Consider the following 19,892-nt stretch of genomic DNA (forward strand, 5'->3'; position numbering starts at 1 on the left):
ATGTCTTCGCTCACTATTTTTAGCCTCTCGACTGCAATACTTCACGTTTTGTTCGTTGTGTAACCATTTATATGGCTTGGGTACTTCACGGTTGACGAGATTTAAAATTTCGTAATTGTTGAAAATTCACAACCGTTACTAAAAGAAAGAAAGAACAAAAGACAGAGAGAAATTAGCGAATGCAGACTAATTACCGCAGATATTCTGAACTGTAGTTGGTGAATTGAAATAAATTAAAAGAAACCTGTTCCTCATTTCTGCTGGAGACACTCAGGACCCGCCCTTCGGGGCGCTTGGAGGTCCTCGGCACCCCAGTTTTTGAGGATCCCCTCCTCCCTCCTTCTGTACAAGCCCACGGGGTTCTTGGCCCTGCTTGCGGACGCGGTGATGCAGGGGTTAACGTGGTGACGTGGTGCTCCTGAAGCGGTGACCCGCGGGGCAGTCAGTGTGGTGTATGAGTGAGGTGTGGTGGTGGTGGGGGCTGCTGCACTGGAGGGGGAGACGAGGAGAAAGCCGTGGCTGAGGTGCTGTCCGTGAAGAACAGGCGACTCCCAGCAAACAAGCGGCACAAACATTAGTTTGCGATGACTTCCAAGCTTCTTCTCCATCCTGCGTCTCACTGGTTTTATGTACGTAGGTGTCCGCTTTATCAGCGAAGCGCCTTTCCTAAAGGGAGCACGGTCTTCGCGTGCGATTTCATTTGAAATCACGTCTCTGTTTCTTTTCCCCCCAGTCCACAGCAGACGCAGCGAAGCAGGCTCGACTTCCTTCCCGTGGAGATAAATTCACTTTTACGCGCATACTTGTCTGGACCGTTCGGACTTGATCAAAGGCGGCGGAGGCGAACGCGCAGAAATACCGCGGACTCTTTAACGCCCGCGCTAAACGTTTATAGCGCTTTACAATTGAAAAACCCACCGTGTATGGCGGTGGGTTTTTTGTTTTTGTTTTGTTTGGGTGTTTTTGTTTTGTTTTTGTTTGTTTTGCTTATCTTCAGAAATAAACCTCCCCTCAAAAAAAAAAAACAAAAAAAAAAAAATAGAAACTCTGGAAAGCGTCTACATACAGAGCAGGCAGTGATGCACCCAGTGGTGAATTTAAAAAGAAGAAAAGAAAAAGAAGAAAGGTGGGTAAACTGTGACCTCCAGGCGGTAATTGGGCCTACCATTTGCCAAATAACCGCCACTATAAACAAATGGGCCTATCAATTAGATTTCCAGAAAGGACTGATTGCTCCTTTTCATGCCAGACTTGAACTATTCCGCAAATAAAAACAAGGAGTTTGGTGTGGTCTGCCTTCCATTACAGCGCCGTGATAGGGCAAAACATGGTACGCAGATGAATGGTAGACCTAGTTTAGTAGTCTGATCGAACTTGTGGAGTGAGGAGGAAGCAATGGGAGGCCAGTTTTGTGAAAAAACAAAACAAACCCCCTCTTAAAGCTAAATATCAGAAAGTTGCACGTGTGACTGGCCTGCTCTCCTCCTCCTGCTCCACCTTCAAGCATAGATCCGGTTCAGCACAATCACAAATGAAAACAAACAGTAGTGGTGAGAAAAAGGTGTGAGTGTTTGAGTAAATGTGTGTGAGCTCAAGCTACACCTTTGTTGGTGGGAATGGGAGTGGGAGTATTCCTGGTGCGCGACTCATATAAGCATGCCTGATTATGTCCCTTTGCCCCCTCCCCTGGAAAAAAAAAACAGAATGCAAGAAAGCTTCTAGTCTCCTGCAGGAGACGAGAGTGCATGGGAAAGAGAGGGAGAGGGAGCAAGGGAGAGTTTCTCCATCAATTTTCTATTTAATGTCAGCGCTTTAGCTCCATTGTGGGAGCGAGAGGACGCGTCATCCGGGCATAAATTTGCTATTATACAAGCTTCACGGAGACTCACATCCAGAAGATCCTGCCGCTTGTAGACGGGAGAAATCCCTCGGTGGGTAAATTCGGCAAAAAAGAGTTAACATGTAAGTAAATGGGAGGACTGTTTAAGGCTACACAGTTGAATGCGTGTTAAGCTCGATTATTTTTACGTTTTGGGGAAGAAGAAAGACTCATTTGATTTTCTTTCCTTTTTAGTTTAAAGCTGGGCGCTTTGGGGGAACATCTGTTTATTAGGTAGGTGGTATTTTGTTTTGTGTTTGATGTTATTCAAGGAGTGCTTTCTTAAAATATATATCTATATATCGAATGCCATTTTTTAAAACCTAGCCTAAACATTTCTATAAGCGTTTTTTGAGCCGTGAGCCGTGGCCCTACAGTCCAGTAGCGTATGCGTACATGAAATTATTTATTTATGTATATGTTTGATTGTACAGCTGTGATTATTTATTTAGATCTAAAAACGCACAAAACGTTGCAGAATCGCTTTTGTAGGCTGAACGATTCCAACAACGGTTTGTCCTAAAACGTGATATCTGTCATTAGACACAGATGGATACTTTTAAGAGTATGAAGTTAATGCGAGAAGGTCTGTCAGTTGGGGCCTCTCTCTCTCTCTCTCTCTCTCTCTCTCTCTCTCTCTCACACACACACACACACACACACACTTCTTCGAGTGACACCCTTTAGCTGGGTGTTATAATTTATCAGGTTTTCTCCTGTTATATTAAGTTACGCGGCAAAACTGTGCACTTACACTGAGCTCTTGTTTATCTGCTTGTCTCCCTCTGTCTCTGTTCACACAGCAACACACACACAATAACACACACACGGGCAAAACGTTGGCAGGCAGTTCGTCTGATTTCTGCCTTAGTTTGATAAAGTGGCAGCAAGGGGGGGGGGGGGGGGGGTAGTTTTGACTGATCCTGGATTTGGAGACTGATGCAGGGATTTCTCTTTCCAGCCCCCCCACACTCACCACCACCACAAAGTTTCCACTGCATTATTGCTTTGTACTTGTGCTTTATTTATTTAAAAATAAACGTTCAAAGACGCATCCATTGTTTAGATAATTAACAAAAGATTGTGGCCGACGTGATTACGTGAAGTCAAATACAGTGTTCACGCCCGCGTGCAGAGTTCCCAGAGCCAACACACCGACGCTTTATAGGAAAAGAAAATAAACTTCAGTTTGCAGACACGGGAAGTCTGAACGAAACACTCCCTTTAATTCTGATCGTTTAGACACACACACATCTGGAGTTTGTCCTAAAAACTAAAATAAAAACTAGTAATTTAGTATTTTATTTTACTAGTATTTTATTTTATTTCATGTCCCAAAATTATCTAAAATTATACAGCAAATTTTTTAGCAGGTTGAATAAAGCTTGCTCCAATAATGTAGCTTTTAATTAGTGTTCATTTTGTATGGACCAAAAAAAAATAACATTATGTACATATATATAGTTAAAGTTATCTTCACATTTGTTTAACTTAATGTGACACTGAAAGTTGTTTAAAGCTCAATCTCTGAACACATATGAGCACACTTCCAAATCTAATTATTGTTGGATGGGTTTTAGATGATCCACAATCTCGTGATTTGTGTAATTATTATCAAATACATTCAAAATGAGACTTCCGTTATGGTTTGAGCAACAGACTCCAGGACGTCCTGAGGACTGTATGTTCAAAACTATTCAAAACATCTTCCTCAGAGTTGAAAGATTTCTGAAACTCTTGTTTCTTCAGTCAGATTGCTGCTGGTGCGTCACCGTGATGGAATCACGCAAAGTCCTGTGTTGCAAAAGAAGTCCGGTTAAAGGAATCAGTGGCGTTTCTTGAAATGCTGTGTGACTAGTTGCAGAAAGTGGGTGACCTCTTGACCCCACTGTCCCTCGTGGAGATACTCTGTATTATATGAACATTTTTTTGTGAGCAACCAGACAAATACAAAGGCGTCTTTCATTTTCAACGTCCCGCGAGTGTGTGAGTGCATGTACACGTCTCTGCGGTGGAGGAAGTGCTGTCGACGTCTTAAAAGACAAATACACAAATTAAGAAGGTACCAGGCTGAGGTGGCCCCGCTGCCCATCAGACACGCGTTATATTTAATCCACTTATTTGTGTGTATAATACCAATATCTCCCAAAGTTGCTTACTCCCCCACCCCTCTCTCTCCTCACCCTTTGCTGAGTACAAACTTACAGCGCAAACAGCGCAAAGTCACACACGATATGGCTGTTTATGTTCGTATGGTAATGATAATTAAAGCCTCCACCTGCGTGTTTTGATGGCCCATAAATAGATGCCGGTGCTTTCATCTCATCCGTACAGGCCTGGCGGTGGTTACAGCCGGATATATGGCTCTGTGACAGGCACTAATTTGGTTCCCAAGCCATTCCCTCTGTCACCATCATCACCATCATTATCATCATCATCATCTTCCTCCGCTACACAGTGTCTCGATCTAAAGGTGTCAGTAGACATACGGCTTTACAGTGTTTCCGTGGAGGAGTGCAACTTTTTTTTATTTATTTATTTATTTATTTCGCATTTCCTGACTCGTTATAGCAGCATCTGTCCGGCACACAGGAGAGAAAAGGTCACGTTGTTTGCGTGTGTCCAGTCAACTTGTGTTTTCACCACGTTTTCTCTGTTGTTTTTGTTGTTGTTTGTTTGTTTTTGTGATCAGGTTGATGTCTTAAAATGTGTTGGGAACCAAAAGAGAGAGAGCAGCTATAAGCTCGGGGAAAAGGAACAGCCCTTTTTTTCTTCTTCTTCCTTTATTTTATAACACAGTCCTAAGGCTTGGCAGCGCTTCTCTTCTTTTCTCCTCTCATATGACTCTATTGTCTCACGGGGGTTGCACCACCTTGGATTGTCGGGGCGTCTCCCTGGTGAACGACCCCGTTTGGAAATTCTCATCATTAAAGGCCTATCAGAAATATCTGGTGAGAATAAGAAGGGCTGCCCTGCACGATGGGCCTCCCGTGGAGACTGCTCTCCATTTGGACACGTGTAAAAATCAACCAGTTCAATGTGTTTCCCGTTGGCTCTTGGGTTATGCTTTTAAAAAATAATGTTTCCCATTTAGAAGTTCAGACGTTTATTCGGTTTTGTAGGATGGGGGAGAAGGCAACTTAAACGCCCTTTAGCTATCTACTTTTAATGTGCGGAAAATTCCTCCTTATGGTGATGTGACTCGTCACGAGATAGCTAAAGTTGATATATTCAGACATAGCTAATCTGAAGTGAACTGATAGAGTTGCACAGTCTGGAAGCAACCCCCCCCCCCCCCTCCCCACAAAAGTAGAAAAATAAAGTTAAAAAATAAAATAAAATGCTGGGTTGTTAGATGTGACAACCGAGCTCCCGAGCAGAAAAGTGCCTCTGCTGGCCGGGGATGGACGTCAGGAAAAAGCGGCCGAGCTCGAGCGGTCTCGCCCACTGCTCCCAGTGTGCGAGGGGAGAAAGGGGAGGGCGAGAGAAGGAAAGAAGCAGTGGAAAAGAGGAAGCGAAGAAGGGTAGGTGGAAAGTGTCAGTCAGGAACGCTTCATTGCTCGAGGACAATCCGCGCGCAGGACCGGTCTGTTTCAAGAGCAATCAGTCAATCCGCATTAATTACCCCCCACCCCCCTCCATTCCTCTCCCCCCTCCTTCTAGGGTAGCACACACTGGCACACGGACCAGAGGAGGCTTGGGTGTGCGTGTGTGCGTATTGTGCTTTCTCGTCTCTGTCTCCACACACGCACGCACCGACCCGCACACCCAGCCCCCCACTTCTTTTTTAAGTGAAAGAGAACCAATAAAAATCAAGCAGTAAAAGGCTTTTCCTTGTCACTAAATAAATTAAATGCAGATTTCTGTTTTAAGTGGCGGAGCCCTTTTTTGTGAGCTGCGGAGCAGGAGTCTTTATTATTGTCCCTCTTGTCATTAGCGCGCAGGACAACACCTTCAGGAGACTGAGCGGGGACATGAAGTCAGTTAATAGTAATAATAATATTAATTATTACTGACCAGGTATAGTCAGTATAGTCTGCTGCACATGCATTGCCATTGTGTATAAGGGTTGGATGTAGTACTCGTTTTCCTTCTAATTTTCCTTAAAAAACAACAACCCCCCCCCCCCCCCCCAAAAAAAAAAGAAAAAAAAAAGCTCTTGGAGTCAGGAGAAGCGTCAACATTGATTTTAATCATTTACTGTAATGGTTAATTAAGATCCAAATTTACGCTGTATTCCGCGGGAGTTTTTGTTGTTTGGCGTGAGATAAAGTAAAACATATTTGGTCTACCTGGTCTTTTAATATATTTCTTCATGCAAGTAATAGAACTCCCTTATTAGAAAAATAATTATTCATTAAAAATAAATAAATAAAAAAGTCTATTTCTTCACACTGAGGCCCGGTGAGTAAATACACAGCCTGCATATTTTGATGGACCAACAGCACCAGCTTTCACAATGCTAATTTGTATCTTAATGGACTCTAATGCGTTATAATTTAGAGGCGTCTTACTGGCCTCAAAGCACATTTGGGCTATGAAAATAGTCACTTTGAACAACAGTGCGAGTCTTCATAAAATCCAGTTTTGTGCGTCTTTTTGTGTGTGTGTGTCTGTGAATGTGGTGGCTGAAGCCTTTTTGAGAGCGCAGGGCTCGGACACGCAGGCTGCTGGGCAAATGGGAAAAGACGGTAACGATTATCTAATTACAGCCGCGATAAATCTGCGCGCTTTGGCGTTATTTGATTTGAATTTTATATGTATCAATTAATTCCTCTCACACGAAAGTGTCGAGATCCCACCCCCCTCCCTCGCTCCGTGCGAGTACAGTTTTATAAGCTATCTATCGGCTGCAGACCAGCTTGGCTCACCCCAACCCCCCCTTTTCCACTCCCCCCACCAATGTTTTGTTTGGGACTGGACCAAAGCAAAGGGAGAGAGTCTCTGTTTTAATGTAAAGGGACATCAGTTGGAACAGCCTGGATATACTTTATAAAGTGCGTGCTCAGTGGTGCCGGTGGTGGAAAAGTTCAGCTAAAAAGCACACAGGCTGGCTGCAAGGATTTGTCTGCAGAATGAAACATGACCTTTTTTTGTTTTTTGTGTGTTTTTGTCATAGGACTGAACATTTAGCCGAAGTAATAACATATATTTAAATATTCTAATTAAAAATGTTTCCATTTTTATGGAATATTTTATATATAATATTTTATGGAATATTTGAAAACAAAAACCCTCCGACACCCTTTCGCAAACAATTTAAAGACCAAATTATTATCATCACAGACCTACCGTTTATACTCCCGCGTGAACCCGGAAATGTCCACTTAGTTATTGATTAGTTGGCAATAGAAAAAGAAAAAGTTTTTGGTCAAAACACCGCGTGCGTGCCGCCCAAAATCAAAGCTCAGTTCCCACTATACAGTGGTGTCACCGTTTTAACGTTTAGATGAGAAAATGCATTTATTCTGTTTATTAAACTCAAAAGAAAAAAAAAACACACATTCGGCCGTCTTTCCGCTGTCTCCTTTGTAGACAAAACTTTTCTTCCACCATAAAAGAAAGAAGAAGAGCTCCCTCTCGGCAGCGAAATAGTTGCTTTCCGGTTCTTGTTGCCGTCCTCGCCTCCATTTTCTAAAAAACAAGTTGTTATTGCACCATTCCGCGAATCTATCCCCTACATTTATTACAACGTGTAATTTGCCCCCCTACCTTTTTTGTTGTTGTTTTTAACCGTATTCCCTTTGATTTAGTCACTCTTGACTCTCCTTTTGCTCTGGGGCCAACGGGGTTCGCCGTGGGGGGCGCCTTGAAACCGCCCCTCCTTATCTCCTTTCATCGTTCAGCACGGGGCCGCCTTGAAACCGCAAGGGCAGTAATTGCTTTTTTCAGGCAGCCCAGTGCGGACTGGCCAGCAGCCAATCAGAGCCTTGTTTACACTCGGTGATTGACAGTGCTCTGGCAACCTGCCAGCCAATCGGGAGCTCCGCAGCGCCGAAGCACCCGAGTTTTAACCCTTTGCCTCCACGTATAAACAAACCCGCGCGGCAATATTAGCCTATAGCAGCTCATATATTTCGACATGGAAACACACAAGCCCCCATATCCTTCCACTTTTAATTGGCTAAATTAGTGAACCGTGTGCAGGGCCAACCCCAAGGACAGTAATGCTTTCAAATTATGCAGTGATTCAATTTGCCTGTGTGTGTGTAGCTTATATATATATATATATATATATATATATATATATATATATATATATATATATATATATATATACTTTTCCCTAAAACAGATGCAATATTTTTAATCCCCCGCCATATAAACTAAAAGGTGTAAACCTATAACACATTCCTTTATACAGAGCCTGAATTATCCTGCATTGACCATTAAGGACTCCAATAGCATATTTTTCCCTTTTTAAGCAGACTATTATTATAATATAGCAAATCTGCACTCTACACTGAAACTTCAGGCCTGCTAATGTAGGTCTCGTTGTGACTTTAGTTGCACTCACATGCAAAACAGAGCAGGCTTGTTCACTAAAGTACATTCAAATTCTAATAAGGATTTATTTAGCAGATGATCAAAAAAGGAGAGCATAAAAGGGAGATTTCCCTAAAGGAGCGCCAACAACACTACCACGCCATCACTGTCAGGCAAAATAACAATAATAATAAAACAGCGTTACAGTCAGACAGACAGCACAGAGGGCTGCAACGGGATCACACGGCATAAAAGGCTAGACGCTGTTTGCTCTCCACCAGCGATCAGAAAGCGCAGGCAGAGCCGGCTCCTTTCCTCTCCCTGCCGCCTGTCTCCTCCGCGCAGTGCGCCGAGGGCTGCAAATCAAACGCCCGCCGTTTTGCTCCGCGGATCCTCCGGCTTCCTCATTGGCTCCGAGCGGCAACCAATGGCAGGGCGCATTTACTGTAGAAAGGGGAGGTAGTGGCTGTGTGTGTGTGTGGCGTAGAGGGGGGTGTATAGAAAAGGGTAGGGTGGGGGCGGTGGTGGGGGAGCGCCTCACGGGCACGCTTTCACATTGTCGTTCTCAAACCAATAGGCCTGCGAGTCCACCCCTCCCCGCGCACACACCCCTTCAACCTCTCCCTCCTCCTCCTCCCTCCCTCCCTCCTCCCGGCGTGTCTGAGTCTCCGGCTGCATGAACGAGCCTCGATTCACTACAAGCCTGAACTTCTACGATGCGTCTCTCCCATACCTCAACTGACTGCACACCACAGTCTGCAGCAGCATAGGATGTAATCAATCCCACATGTTTCATCTCTGCGACTCCGGGATTTTCACTTTGAATATTTTTCGTACTTTTTCTTTCATTATAAGCCACTCGCCGCACGGTGGATGTAACTTGCCAGTGAGTAGGAAATTATTTTACAGTTCTGTTTTTGTCATTTTTGTTTTGTTTTGTTTGTGTGTGTGTGTTGTGTGTGTGATTGTAGCCGTTTGAATGCTGTTTTTTTTTTTCATGTTCATTTTTTTCAAGTAAGAGGGAATTTTAGTTTACACATTTATTATTATTTTGCCTTTTTTTAAAAAAATCTTTTTTTGTATTTACATGGAGGTGTACCTTGGCTGTTCTCTAAGCGCACCGCTATCCGCTGTCATTCCATTAGAGGCAATAAAACGCGAGATGGTCTGATGTTCTGTGCAGAATATTAATCTGTAGGCATCTCTCATGTGCTAAATACATTAAAGGAGCAGATCTCACGATTCTACTGTAATCTAGAGGAGGGAGGGGAAGGGGGGATTTATTTCACGTAGTTTTATTTCCACCGTTTCCTGTCCAGTGTGCAGTGCTGAGCTGTGGGCGATATGTGTCACTTCTTGATTTGACCTCTCCTCACAGCCGAGCGTGTGTTTCTAATTCATTCGGGGTGCTGCTCCACACCTTTCTGCTCTTTCAGTGAGCCCATTTTCATAAATTTTTAAATTGTAGATTATTTCTTTGTTAGTTCTCCATTGTGCAAGTGTGTTTGTGTGTCTATCTCTGTGTGTGGGAGAGAGCGAGAGAGAGGTAGAGGTTTTTTTATTGCAAGCTGCAGTGCTCCCTCGGTGTGAAGGCTGTGTAGACGCCGAGCTGTCTTCGGCTCAGCCGGGCTTGTCTCTCACGTTTAGCCGGCCTCTGAATATCCGGATTTAGTGCGCCGGTTATGCTTTGTGACTTTACTTTATTGCTAAATTGTTGAGGGAAACCAGTTGCCCTCTGGACCCGGACCACTTCAAAAGGAAATGCCTTTTTTATTTTATTTTATTTTTCATTTTTATCCAAAGATTCACGCATTTATGATATAGTAGATTTATGCTCAAACAGCACACACACACACAGAGATAAATAGGCGCATTTTTTCTCTCTCCTTTTCTTCTTTTTATGCTCGAAGCCTCAGTTGCATTAGTTCTGACAAACGCAATTCTTTGCGGATTTGCTGGCTTTTGTGCGAAGTTCATGTGATGTCGTCTTGACCAGCTTCCCTTACTTTTGTAAGGGAAGGGGGGGATTTTCTTCTGACGACAGTTTGACCCTTTTCGGGGCACTGCTTACTGGATGTGTGCTTGTGTGTGTGTGTGCTTGTGGAGGTGTGTGTAGAAGGTTTAGGAGGTCTGGGTAGAGTGGAAGGAAGTCTGAACGCCTTTCACGTATGTGGGCTACACACTCACACACACACACACACACACACACACACACACACACACACACACACACACACACGCTACTGCAGATTCAAATGATGATTTTTTTTCCTTCTTCCCAAAACTGTTACGCGCGATCTGCTCACGCCGCTTGTTTGCGTGGCGTGCGATAACACGGGATTTAGACTCAGGTTGTTAAATGTAGTCTGAGTGGCTCTCTGTTGACGTGTAATGTAAATATCCAGGACGTGTGTTTATGGACAGAAAATGTAAAAATGTATAGACAAATGTCAGACGATAGTAGTTTATGATTGATGTCCCGTGGAGAAGGGCCATTGTTTCTCACTGCCTAGGGGACAGGAGAGTCCATTTTGCCTTCCCAGTGAGCTTGCAGCAGCAACAGCAGCAGCAGAAACAGCAGCAGCCTCCGTTTCTCCCCCCATTTATTTTTCTTTTACCCTTATTTTCCCCTCTTACTGTTGACTACATGTGGTCAGAAAAAAATAACATCCTGCAGCAAACAAAAAGGAAATTAAATTATTTACATGCCCTCGCACTTTGCGCAAAAATATCCTTATAGGAAGCGTTACGGGGAATGTTTGGACGTATAACACACACACACACACACACACACACACACACACACACACACATTTTCACGATTCACGATCACATTTGCTGGGTTTTATCAGAACTGCGAAACTTTAGGGAGCTAGGGTGAAAATCCCCTCTAAAAACACAATTCCTGAAAAAGTTGAGTCCTAGAGCAGCGTCCGTGTGTGTGTGAGTGTGTGTGTGTGTATGTGTGTGTGTGACTTAAAGAAGACTTGAATATCCGAGCTTATGAAGGCTGTTCTTATGCACTTCATAAAGCCCCTGGTCCACCAGAGCATTTGGTATTTTCTTTGTTCCTCTATCTTGGTTCCTGGGAGGTGCTATCAGCATCTACGGAGCACTAGATGGACGTGCCACGCATTGAAAGGCCTAATAGATGGACTGCTGAGGTGTGTTTGTGTGTGTGTGTGTGTGTGTGGGGGGGGGGGGGGGGGGGGTGGTGGAAATTGAAGCACCCAGAGCTCCCTATGAGCATCGCAGGGAGTCCTATTTAAATAAATGACCTAGGCTATGAGGTATACATATAAACGCGATGATTTCCTAGTCTATTTCACTGTTTATTGCCCACCTCACAACTCTGGCGATGAAGCATAGAGGTGATTTGATTTGTGTTTGTGATTACACTGTATCCCATTTATACAGTACGAGTAGCAGAAATGCATGGCTATTGTCAGAAGGCGATGGCCACTGCTGCTGACTCCGTATGAGTTGATAGAAATAGCTGTTTCGTCGCCAGTTTTCCGCAATAAGCAACGCAACGAATAATAATCCCGATTTCAACGGTGCAAACTATCAAAAGTCAAACAGCGATGGTGAAGCAACTTTGGTAAACACTTGTATATAAAAAAAGAGAACAGCAAAGGCGCTTTTGGTTTATAAAACCTATATAAGAAATGTCGATCCAAGTCAGAAACCAACATTTCCTCCACATATGAACCGGATCAGATTCGAATTAAAATCTCAATTTACACCAAAAGATAAACGTATTGACTGTATCCATCTGAAACCAAAGAGTGATAGGCTATTTGAGTCACTCGAAGGAGGAAAAAAAGAATATGTTTTTTTACGCATTTTATACTTGGTGCAGATGGTTTCCTTAACGTTTTAGCGCAAGTGCCCCGAGGTCCAGCCTGTTTATGACCGGCGCTTGTTGAGCCTCAAGACTTAACAGCTCCTTCACCGGGAGAGGCTTTATACCGCCGTGAACTCCTGTACTGTATATGCTTCATTTGTTCGTCATTTGCTCCACTCCTTTTTTTTCTTTTTTGCGCTGATAAAGGAAGCTCCCGTGTTCAGGATTTACATTGTGTTTGGTCGCGAGGAGGGGGGGGGGGGGGGCTCCTCTGTTGGGGCCAACGATGTAGTGCGGGGTAAATCCACGTAAACTCACTTCACCCACATTTTCATCCACGGAGCAGACTTCACTCACCTTTCCGAGCTGGCGCATATCGGCGTTAGAAAGTTAGTGTGGAGCGCAGAACCAAAGTTGGTCAGTAAATGTGGGGATTTTATTTTATTTTAGGACGTTTGTTGTGTGTGACATTTGAATAGCTTCTTATTCCTCCTTTTTTCTTCTCTCCCCCTCTCTCTCTCTCTCTCTCTCTCTCCCTCTCTCTCTCTCTCTCTCTTTGTAAACCGTGCTTGTTTGTCTAAACACGAGCAGCGACTGTCTCTCAGTCAAGCCTTTTCTTCAGCGCCACATCCCTGGCTGGCTCGTCATTGTCAGCGCTTTGACTCGTCTCCTGCTCTCTCTTTTGTAGGACATGACGGGGACTCCGTTTCGACCCTGCAAAGCCAAAACCGCGCTCAATGCGAGGCGAGCCCGAAGTTCATAAAAAGGGATTATTTGCATCTGGGTGCCTGAAACCTTCGGTGCCTCCGGATTTTACTTTGGGATTTGGGATTTATCGCTTCTCATCGGGATGGAAAGCCGAGATTTCGCTCCTCCGCACCACCTCCTGACGGAGCGGAGCGCCTTGGTTCACAGCGCCGCGTCTCGGATGGCGCCAGGCGGACACGGATCCGTGCAGCACCCCGCTCACTTCCAGCCCGGGAAATATTACTCATCCCACCTTTCCATGGGTCCGCACTCAGGTCAGTTTTGGAAGCAAGGTGTTTTTCCCTCCCGTGTAACTACAGAGAAGTGTGGATTAAAAGAAAACAAAACAAACAAGCAAAAAAAAAAAAAAAAAAAAACCCAAAGAAAATATATACTCTGTGTTTCTCTCTTTCTATGTCTCTCTTGTCTGAAGCACATCTTCCCCATATTGCAAAATAAAACCTTGGAGCTCTTCAGGGACGAGTTAGAATTTAACGCTGATGGAAAGTGCTCCGACTTTCGGAGGTGGGGGGAATTTAGGAATTATCTTTTTTAACTTTATTCAATCAACTGTTTATGGCTGTTTGCCGAAATGCAAGAATTAAATAAAACTGTATATAAAAGCACATAAAGGAAAAAGGGTAATGTGTCTTCTTTTTGCAGATAGAATTAACTCTAAATTTACAACTCAGTCCAAGCTCACCTTTGTTGTTGGTGTTGTTGTTTTAAAACTTTAATTCCAGGGTTATTTGGTTTCATTTCTATTCTTTTTTTTTTTTCACATCAAGCTGGGATTATTAGTGGCATAATCTTGTCATAGATTTATTTGGATTCATCAATTAGCGAAGTACTAATCGTTGCCAGTTGATGTAATTAATTAGAATTGGGTTATTCCACCGCTTATATTTCCCATTAAACAATAAATTAAATCTATTAGCCGAGCCAGTTTCTGCGCAGCGCCTCCTCCTCCTTCACGTGTGTGTTTTTTTTAAATTATTTTTTCGTGGTTTTGGTTTATGCTGGGCGCAAACTGGGGGTCGCAGTTGCCGGGTGGAGAGCAGAGGGGGACTGAGTGAGTGAAGGGGAGCTCTGGCTAATAGAGGTGAGGGTAATACCAGAAAATCCGGTTTCTATATTGAGCGGAGACGTGACGGGGTGCGAATGGGTTGACAGTGCATGCATTAGATTTAACAAGTAGCTTTGGTATCCTGTCTCAATAGGGGGGGGGGGGGGGGGGGGGGGGGGAGTGCGCGCGCGCGTGTGTGCGCGCAAAGAGAGAAAGAAAAGACTGTCCGAAATCATACTGCGTTTATACCCACGCGCTGGATGAATGTATGCGTGTTAGATGAGAAATCTCATTAGTTACCGTGTGTCAAGAGTGGCCATCCACGTCTCGCGTGTATTTGCTTGTTTTCATGTATAAAAGGACAAAAAATGAGGCAAACCGGTTTTTCATTTTTAATTAGTTGCTAAAATACATTTCACATTTCAGGTCAACACGAGTGGATTTTTCCAGAAATCCTATTGTGGATTACTTTTGATATTTCGTGCTCCAACTCCTGGTCCTGTGGTTCTGGTTTCTTCACATGAGAGGAATTTTTTTTCAATTATTATTATTTTTTAATTTAAAATGCAATTTTACGTCAGCTTGGTTTGTTTAATATACTTTTTATTGCACGTGAGCATTTACGTTTGTAAAACTTGGGCTCTTCCTCTGCATTTTTTAAAAATATTCATATATAAATATATTAATTATATAAACTGACTTAAGGCTGTAAAGTGTATGTTTCTTAAAAGTTGAACTGATACTGTACGTTATTTATTTATTATTTAAAAAATATATTTTATTAAAAAAAAGTCTAAATTGCAACACATTTTATTGACAACACATCTAAAAACACGTGTTGTTGCACAAAAGTTATTAAGCTTCGCTTTATTCTCTCATACGTACATTCTTTTCAGTATAATACTTATTAAACAATTCACATAAATATTGATCAATACTTTACCACATTTAAATATATTATAAATGATTCAGTCTCCATGCATTAACTTATATTGATAAAATATTTTCTATATTTTATGACACGCTGAGCTGCCTGTCTGTTTCTGATTTCCACACACACCATTCGAGCAAAAACACGCCCAGCTCATTTTCAAAGCTAATATATCAAATACAAATGTAACCTGCATTGCAGTTTAAATAGCACCTTGACTGATTTTGCTGTGCGCTGACATGCATAATGGCCCAGTGTAAAAATGTTTCTTTAATGTTGAATAAAGGGGGTATAAGCATAGTAATGCAGGGTGATAATGCTATTGAAATATATTCAAGAGGGCCTCTCACTGGGTCTCAAGGTGCATGACACTGTATTGAGATTCCAGATATCCAGACTCTCCATGCATGTCCCTTATGGGGTTTTGACAGACATGATGGGCATAGAGGATTGTTGTTTAGAGATGGGGGGTTGGTGTATGTATGTGTGTTTGCTTGGAGGTTAGGATGCGGGTTACCTTTGTCCTTGCCCCCCTTAGAGATCCAGAAAGCTGTATGCCTGGCCCTAGGCCTCAGCACAGGGGGTAGATGTGATGTGGAGCTGGCCATAGCAGGGACAGGAGGGTGGAGGGGGAGGTTTTGACAAGGGTTTGTTTCAGATCTTTGTGAAGACACCCTCACTATTTCTTTATATATATATACAGTCTCACACTATCAAACTGAGTATATCACTTAAAAAAAAATCCAAAATGAAAAAAAAAAAGACTCCCCTCATTCCCCCCTGCTTCTTCATATCCTGGAAAACCTGCAATCCATCAATTTGCTGAAGCCTCTTATTTAGATCAGCATGGTGTCTGCTTGAATATGGTCGCGCTTGACAAGGTGATGGAATGACAGACGCATACCAACGCCATAAGACTCAGCCCACATTTGATAAAACCCCACAATGATATTACACAGGCGTTTAGATTACTGATAGGAGCAGTGGGAAAGCCTTTGTCTCTGTCTGTCTTGCTCTCTTCCCCTCCCATTTTCACTGCTTTGCTTTTTATTCCAGTCCCCCCTTCTCTTTCTCTTTCTTCCCCTTTCTGTGATGTTAGCCCCTGGGCAGTAGTTGTGCAAGTGTATATGTGTGTATGTGTGCGTGTGTGTACGTGTGTGTGTTTGCGTGTGCGATTAGGGTTAGGTTTAGCCCGCAGAAGCACAGGTGTGCGGTATTATGGAGGGCGTGGCTGCTCTTGTCATTGAACAGGTGTGTTACTTCCCAGACAGCAGACGGTTTTTGTTTACATGATTGTGCACGTGAACGAGTGTGCATTTGTGTGACTAAGTAATGCAGGCAGAAGGAGTTTACATTCATGTTGTGTGTGCACACATGCAGCTGCACAAACGCACAAACGCATACACACTTTGAAGAACGTTAGTCTTAAGCTGCTTGTTTTTTGTGCTTTAAAACAGCAATAAACCATAACCATAATGTCATAGACTAGATTATCTCTCTGCCACTTCTCACTTTCTTTTCTCTCGGTCGCTCTCGGTCTTTGCTCTCTTGAGCTCTTTCTTCAGCTTATGCCCCCTTTTCATCCCAGCATTTTCCCTTTCCTTCTCCCCATGTTCGGTGTTGTTAGTGAAACACAAGACCCTGTAGTTACATTCTGCATATCTCTACTACAAATGCCTGTAGCTGTGCGTGTGTGTGTGTGTGCACAACCATCCAGTCCATTCATCAGGAGGCTGTCAGTTATATCTCTCTCTTCCCTTGGAAGTTTTTTGTCATAGGCTTTGAACGTTGCGGCAGCACAGATGAGGCACACCCCTTCACCTTACTACCTGCACACACCTTGGCGCACAAACAACCTGCACGGCAATGGAAGGAGACGGCGCGTTTGTACGCGTACGCATGGGTTTGGTTTCTGTCCATGCTTGTGGAATTAAAGGCCTGTGGTTACTATAGAGTAGTGTGTGTGTGTGTCTAGGGTACTCATTATGTTTAAAGGCAAAGGGAAGCCCCGTAGATAGATAAAGAAAGAAAGGCATGTGAAAAAAATAAGGGAAGAAATGATAGATGGATGGAGCCAGGGAGGAGTAAGGAAGAGGAGGAGGAGGAAGGGGGAGGGTAAGGGCGTGAGGGGGGTAGATAGGCTGAATGTTTCCACCTGGTTGGTAATCCAGTCAGATTACCACCGCCTGACAGCACCCACTGGCCGTCACCCCCACCGACTCCCCAGCCTGGCGTCTCCTCTGCTTCTCAAGAGTGTGAGTGAATGAAAGCGACAGAGAGGAGATGCTTGCCTGTCCCTGCGAGTGTATGTGTGTGTGTCTGTGTGTAGGATGAGTCAGCAGTGAACGAGCCCAATCACCCCTTTCCTACACCACCCACCAATCTCCAATCCAACCAATGCAACCCGGGGTGTACAGGGGGCACATCTAGGGTGCAGTGTGCAAGACGGCCCCCTGTGTGGAGGAGACAGCTGGTCTAGGCTGCGGCCAGCTGAGCTGCGACTGGATTTGGTGAGGAAGGAGACGAGTGTAAACTGTCAATTCAGTTCAATTAAAAAAAAACAATGACTGATCCACTTTGTGTCATCAGCACTACGCTACACCGAGTGACCATAAGTGCATAAGTGAGTAGGAAACCACTAGGGAAAATTTTCTAAATATATGTATTTTTGTTGGATAATGTACAATTATTTTCCTTTTTATAAATTTCACAACAGAAAATATATTATATATGTTAAATAAAATCAAAATAAATTTGTGGCGATTTCAGTGCAAACTGGTTGAAAATCTGCAATATTTGACTTTGAGTAGAAAAATTAATTCAAGTGTAAAAAAACATTGATTCCAGTTAAAGCTCGCTCAGCATTGCATTTAAACACACTGGACTAGGCTCTGGAGTAATTTTAGTGTGTGTCATCATAACACACACACACGCTACACACACGCTCACCATTTTCTTTTCAAAATTGCATTTTACATACATGATTTTTGGTCTGCCTCAAAATATAGCAAATCCGATTCCCCACCCACATCAGCGCTGTGCACTTATCAAGGCGTGAGATTAAAATATGCAGCAGGGCCAAAGAAATCACTTAAACGAGCCTGACTTTTTGGAAATTTGTTGACACATTAAAAGCATTAAGTCATTAAGTAAGGGCCGGTAAAGTCATTAAAGGCATTTCCATTACAAATGAGACTCTTGTGTATGCTTTGATATTTCAAGCAAACCGTGGCGCGTCATTTAAATATATTCCACAATAAGGTCAAATTGACCTCGGAGTAACTGTGGCTGAGATTTAAGGCGTCTAAAAGGTCACATCAGTAGAAAGGAGAAAAAAAATTAAACAAATTAAGGAAAAATCTTTTGATGTTTGAGTTTGGAGTGAAGCTTGCATTTGTTCTGAAGTTGCACTTGCCACTGTGACAGGAAGACTTTTGTCTCATCTCCAACTCTCCTCCAACACGAGAACAGCTGCTTATTGTCGGTAGCAGTGATTTGAAGGGTGTGGGGTGCGTTTGGTTGCGACATCTCCGGGGTGTGAACACACACCACCATCTGATGATTTGATGTGTCATGATGTGAATGGAAAGCGCCAGACTTCCTGTGTCCATGTGCTCTTTTTTTCCTCTTTCTCTATCACTTGCTCCTCTTTTCTCTTTCTCCTTCTTCTTCTGTTTCTCACTGGCCAGGCCTCCCCCCCCCCCCCCCCCCCCGTCTTCCTCACCCCTCTTTAATCGCACGCTCGCCCTCCCCTCTTCCTCCTTCTGCTTTCCTCTTTCACTTCCCCTTCACTATTGCATTTGCTCCTCTCAGCTTCTCGAGTGGTGCTCCAGCCCTCCTTCCTCCTCCTCCTCACAGCCATAGCCCCCTTCACCCCACCCCCTTTTCTCTCTCTCTCTCTCTCTCACTCTCTCTCTCTCTCTCCTCTCTTTTCAATCGATCCCCCCACCTCTTATATCCATCTCCCGTCTCTGTCTAACTCCCCACACGCCCATCGCCTCCTCGCGTTGTTAGCAGACCTTCTCTCAGCAGTCCTCCTATTTCTGTCTCAATTTCAGCCTGCTTCCTCTCCCTTTTCCACATTGTCTCATTTGTTTCTCCCTTCTATTCTCTTCCCTTTTCCTTTCCTTCCTCCTCACCTCCTTTCCCCCACCACTCGGACAGTTGTTAACGGGCCCGTCCCGGTGCTACTCGGCCCGTGGCCAACTCACTAAATCAGAAACGTTTGGAGGATTTGGCAAGAGGGAGTGAGAGCTCAGTGAGGCGCCTTTGAAGTCAGAGAAACGAGAGAAAAATGACATTTTAAACAGCCCGCAAAACACAAGGCTAAAACAGCTTCTTACTCTGTACAGGAAGACGGGGGCTTTGTATGTGTGAGTGAGTGTGTGTGTGTGTGTGTGTGCACGTGCATAAAAAACAATATAAGTTGTTCGCCGTTGTGGCTCTTATTCATGACATGAGTGCATGTAAAAAGTCACCACATATGTGCAAAGAAAGTGTGCAGATGCTGTAATTCCCAGCTATTTTATGGCCTCTCTCCTCTTCAGAGGGGTCAAGGCAGTTCCCTATTTACGCAACATGACAAGGAGGTGACATCACTTAGCAGGGGGACAGACATGATGTCACAGTCTCGGTGGATCCACAGGTCTGCACCCCCTGCAAAAGCAGTGTTGCAAGCACCACGGCAAGGTAACCCTTATCAGAACGGCTACGGACACCTGAGACAGGCCTCTGCTTTTACCCTGTCTCGAGGTCACATTTTGCCTGACTCATCGTCACTTGAGCTGACTCGTTTGACTCAGCCCGGGCCGTTTTCTCAGCTGTTGTGTTTTGCTTCTCCACTCGATTCATTTCAGCTCTGTTTGGCTCATTCATATTGTAATGGCCTCCATTCAGGCGGGTCTATGTCCAGTTTGTTTTGCTGTCAGGGCTTTAG

At 43.8% G+C, this 19,892-nt stretch overlaps 1 protein-coding gene and 1 long non-coding RNA gene across 5 annotated transcripts in view; one reads left to right on the top strand and one right to left on the bottom strand.

Moving 5' to 3' along the window:
• The first annotated feature begins 1,008 nt into the window (after nucleotides 1–1,008).
• bahcc1b (BAH domain and coiled-coil containing 1b) overlaps nucleotides 1,009–19,892 on the top strand; it is a 62,749-nt gene continuing 43,865 nt past the window's right edge. The window contains exons 1-3 of one of the 4 annotated variants that reach the window (XM_085170255.1): nucleotides 1,009–1,962; nucleotides 2,075–2,113; nucleotides 12,901–13,234. In XM_085170255.1, coding sequence (XP_085026381.1) covers nucleotides 13,063–13,234 — 172 coding nt within the window. In that variant the 5' untranslated portion in view covers nucleotides 1,009–1,962; nucleotides 2,075–2,113; nucleotides 12,901–13,062. Of the gene's footprint in view, nucleotides 2,114–9,014; nucleotides 9,252–11,564; nucleotides 12,630–12,900; nucleotides 13,235–19,892 lie in introns of those variants that run through there. The other 3 variants (XM_085170256.1, XM_085170254.1, XM_085170257.1) reach the window with 3 other exon arrangements.
• On the bottom strand, nucleotides 2,239–7,801 carry LOC146512979 (uncharacterized). The gene is made up of 2 exons (XR_014875698.1): nucleotides 7,592–7,801; nucleotides 2,239–7,513 (listed from the first exon to the last, which is right to left on the bottom strand). It is a non-coding gene; the product is annotated as an uncharacterized LOC146512979 (long non-coding RNA).

This window comes from Neolamprologus multifasciatus, chromosome 8 (genome assembly GCF_963576455.1).
Source record: "Neolamprologus multifasciatus chromosome 8, fNeoMul1.2, whole genome shotgun sequence".
NCBI classification, from domain to species: Eukaryota; Metazoa; Chordata; class Actinopteri; order Cichliformes; family Cichlidae; genus Neolamprologus; species Neolamprologus multifasciatus.